Below are 3,749 nucleotides of genomic sequence, written 5' to 3'. Positions count from 1 at the left end.
GGTCCTCCTCCATTCTAAGAAGAACGGGCACAAAATGTTAAAGTTCTGTGTAGACCAAAGTATTTCACATTTACATCTACCAGGTACGTTTTCACTGGAATAATGTTCATTAAGTTTATTTCTCCTCGTGGGCTCCTCCTGTTATGTTTTTTGTTTTTCCAGTGAGATTTATACAACTTACTCTTAAAAAGATCATGTCAGCTGTCCACAGGTGGATCTTATTTTGATGTTTTCTGAGAATGTTAGCATCAGACAGGAGCCAGTTTCTTTATCTTTGTGCAGTGTTTGATGTTTTTAGGACTACTCTTGTTGATATAGTTGGGATTTTAAAATTTAAGGGTGATATATGCATTAAAGCACCTTATATTTGAGTGTTGATTCTACAATCACACTATTTTATTTTTGTACTTTTTGCACCATACTGTAAATGTTCAGCTCATTCAGGAGAACTTTTTTATTTTAAATATACAGTATTTGACTTAATGTACAGACATTTCATCATAGAAATATGTTAAGATCATTTAAATGTCTTTAAAAAATGTTCTCTGGCTTTTGTCTCTGCCACATAACTTTTCTCTGAAATCGCCCCACAATAGAGAGCACAGTCAACAGCAGTTTTATTTTATTTTAGCTCAAAATATTTGCTTTGAAACTGGCAGTAAATGGTCCTAGCTTTTCGTTTGTTCTTCATAAAATACTGCAGAAACATAAAAATTGACACGTGGGACCATCAGAGTCCTTTGTCATTCAGAGTTTAAGAATTTGAAAAATACTTAGTCTTCACACACTATTTGAAACTTATTTTTCAGTCTGCCTCTTTGCTGTCCAAGTGACAGGCACCATTTTTGTCATGGTTAACATGGTTATTGCTGCAGCTCTAACGTTTCTTTTTAATTTTGGTTCATTTTATACTTGTAGGTCTATGGAAGCCCATTTCCACCACCCTGATAAAAAAATAAAACTTGTATCTCATAATTATGACTTAGCTATCTCATTATTATGAGATAGTATAATTATGACTTAGCTATCTCATTATTATGAGATACTATCTCATAATTATGAGATAGCTAAGTCATAATTATGAGATAGCTAAGTCATAATTGTAAGATACTATCTCATAATTATGACTTAGCTATCTCATAATTATGAGATACTCCATAATTATGAGGTAGCTAAGTCATAATTATGAGATACAAGTTTTATTTATTTTTTATCAGGGTGGCGGAAATGGGCTTCCATATTGTTCAAACATTAAAATGTAGTAGCTGCATTAAAATTGTGTACAGTAGTATTTGTAGTAAAATGTCCGTCGTCACTTACACTCCGCCTACTACAACCCAGCAGCCAATCACGTACGAGCAGTGACGGTTTTCTTTAAACACCAATCACAAGCGCAGATTTCCTATTGTAGGCGTTCTAAATATCTTTACAGCCAATCAGTGTGAAGTGGGCGGGGCCAGCTCAGACACCGGCGTTCGTTTTGGCAGCTGCCTTCAGACTAGAATGGCGACAGCTCTGTGCGGTTTGCAGTCTAGTGACAGCAAACCAACGAGAACTGCTCGAGAGCCGCGGAGGAAAGTAAAAGATTCCCGAAGGAGACAGGCCGCTCTGCTGTTTCTCAATAATATCTCTCTCGACGGACGACCCCTTTGTCAGCTTAACGTAAATGACGACCAAAATGCTGCGGAGGAACCACGGCTCGGGGACAGAGACGGCGCTGCGGCGGAGCAGCAGCCTAATGAAGGACCTGGGACCCAGCAGGTGACCGAAACCTTCGCGGCYGGTAACGGCTCATCCTCCAGTTTACCAGGGGTGTTCAATCCTGTCCGGCCCTCCGTGGTAACGTCTCCGGCTCCGGGACCGACCGCTACGGGTTCCATTGGACCCAACGAGGTGTTTTTAGAGAGCGGCGGTGCGGTGGAGACGCTCACCCCGGACACCCCTCTGTCTCCGGTCCCAGCCGGACACCAGCCGTGCTCACGAGCCAAGTCAACACCCGCCGCACTCAGCCCGGTCCCGGCCGGAACCCCCGTGGATTCACGTCCGAGGTGAGCTCACTGCTGGTCGGGGTCTCACCACAAAAATGTCTGTCGGCCTTGAAAAAAAGGCCACTTACTTCCGTATGTCATGACTCGAGAAAAAGGTATCACCAGAGGAAATCACTTCCGTTTTTRCTTTCCAGTATTTTCTCTCCACTGAAACCTGTGATAACATGCTGTGTAACTGAGAACATTATTCCTCTGTCTTCTCCTGTTTATCACTGTGTAATTAGACAAGACATTGCATTTAAAATTACATGTATTATGTGGGGTGATGTTTGTTTGAAAACACAGGGCTGTTTGACTCTCTCACTGGAAAACATCTCATATAAGACTAATAAAATAATCACAGAAGAAGTTAKCCCACATTTAAAATTGCTTGAGAATTTTTTTCTTAAAGAGGTCTTTATGCACAGGCTGAGGAACACCTCTGGTTCTCCAGGACCCAAAGTGCCAAAGAAAGTCCACTTCATTAAGAGTATGAGGCAGTATGATACCAGGGGATGCAGGTGAGTCTTCAGATATACCTTTAAAACATGCTGACAAAAAAGAAAAGTAAACAAAACAAAGGCTGTTTTGTATTGGAGGAACAATTAGAGTTATAAGCTGCTTACCTCTGGCTGAGAGGCTGCAGAGGAGTACCAGGAACACTGTGTGGTGATTGCTGCAGTAAATTTAATCACTTTGGATACTTAGCAAACTCCAAAAGCGGTGCAGTGAGGAAATTTAACACCATGTTGCACCAGCGGTAAGGGTTTCTCAAAGCTTAAATTACACACAGTTAGCAGCCTTCTGACCACATGGGTGTTATAAAACTGTCTTGATATGTCATCGTTTTTGATATTCTGACTTTGCACTCTGACATAATCACACAACCCCTTAATTGTTATTTGTTTAATCATTTTTTTTCCATTTGTCTTCCACTTTACCATAATCCAGCACTTCATAATCATTTCCACATACACCTCATTAAGCGTGTGTGTTTTCTGCTGGTGTGTGCCAATCAACCTTGAACTGTCTCAAAGGTTTGACTTTCTGTTTCTATTTGTTCCCGAGTGGAGGCGAACCTGTAGATTATGTAACTGAAGGTAATGAACACTATAGCAGATGTCAGCACTGCAACGTGCCGCCACATATGAGACTTTAAATCCTGCCTTCGGCTCCGGTGTTTACTGCAACGTGTTTTTGTGGCAGAAGCTGCAGATGTGGTGGTTTTTGTATGGAGCTGTTTGTGGAGGTTTACTGGTTGTGTTGTTGGTGTTGTGAAGACCGTGACGAGCCGGTTTCTCCACTTGTGTCTTGTGTCCTGAAGCTCTGGTTGATGTTTCATGTTTAATTGCTTGTAACGTGTTTTTTTTTTGTTTTGTTTACTTAGTTAGCATTAGTTTGTGCTTTTTGTGCATTACCAAGACATTTAAGTCACAGAGTTATGTAAGATGCGTACAGAGAAGTTTTATTTTACTCTGAACACAAAAGAAACCAAKTTTTGATACAATCTGCTAAAATGAACAAAACTGTAGCTCAAAGGTACAATTAGCAAAAGTAGCCTAAGATGACAAAATAGCTGAAGTCTGAGAACAACATTTAGAAACAATTGAAGAATTTCAACGTRTATCTGTGGAGGGGAAAGTTTTTAAAAGGCAGTCAAGTATTTCCAGAAGTGTCCTGATGCATCTCAGTAATCCGGGTAAAAAATCAAAAAGAAAAAAA

At 40.4% G+C, this 3,749-nt stretch overlaps 1 protein-coding gene across 1 annotated transcript in view; it reads left to right on the top strand.

Moving 5' to 3' along the window:
* Window positions 1-1,466: 1,466 nt before the first annotated feature.
* Window positions 1,467-3,749, top strand: part of cables2a (Cdk5 and Abl enzyme substrate 2a) — a gene marked incomplete at its 3' end in the record, with an annotated part of 10,980 nt that continues 8,697 nt past the window's right edge. The window contains 2 exon segments of the mRNA XM_014022720.1: window positions 1,467-2,048; window positions 2,456-2,548. Coding sequence (XP_013878174.1) covers window positions 1,504-2,048; window positions 2,456-2,548 — 638 coding nt within the window.

Source organism: Austrofundulus limnaeus, unplaced genomic scaffold (genome assembly GCF_001266775.1).
Source record: "Austrofundulus limnaeus strain Quisiro unplaced genomic scaffold, Austrofundulus_limnaeus-1.0 Scaffold339, whole genome shotgun sequence".
Lineage (NCBI taxonomy): Eukaryota > Metazoa > Chordata > Actinopteri > Cyprinodontiformes > Rivulidae > Austrofundulus > Austrofundulus limnaeus.
This window is presented reverse-complemented; position numbering and strand designations above follow the sequence as displayed.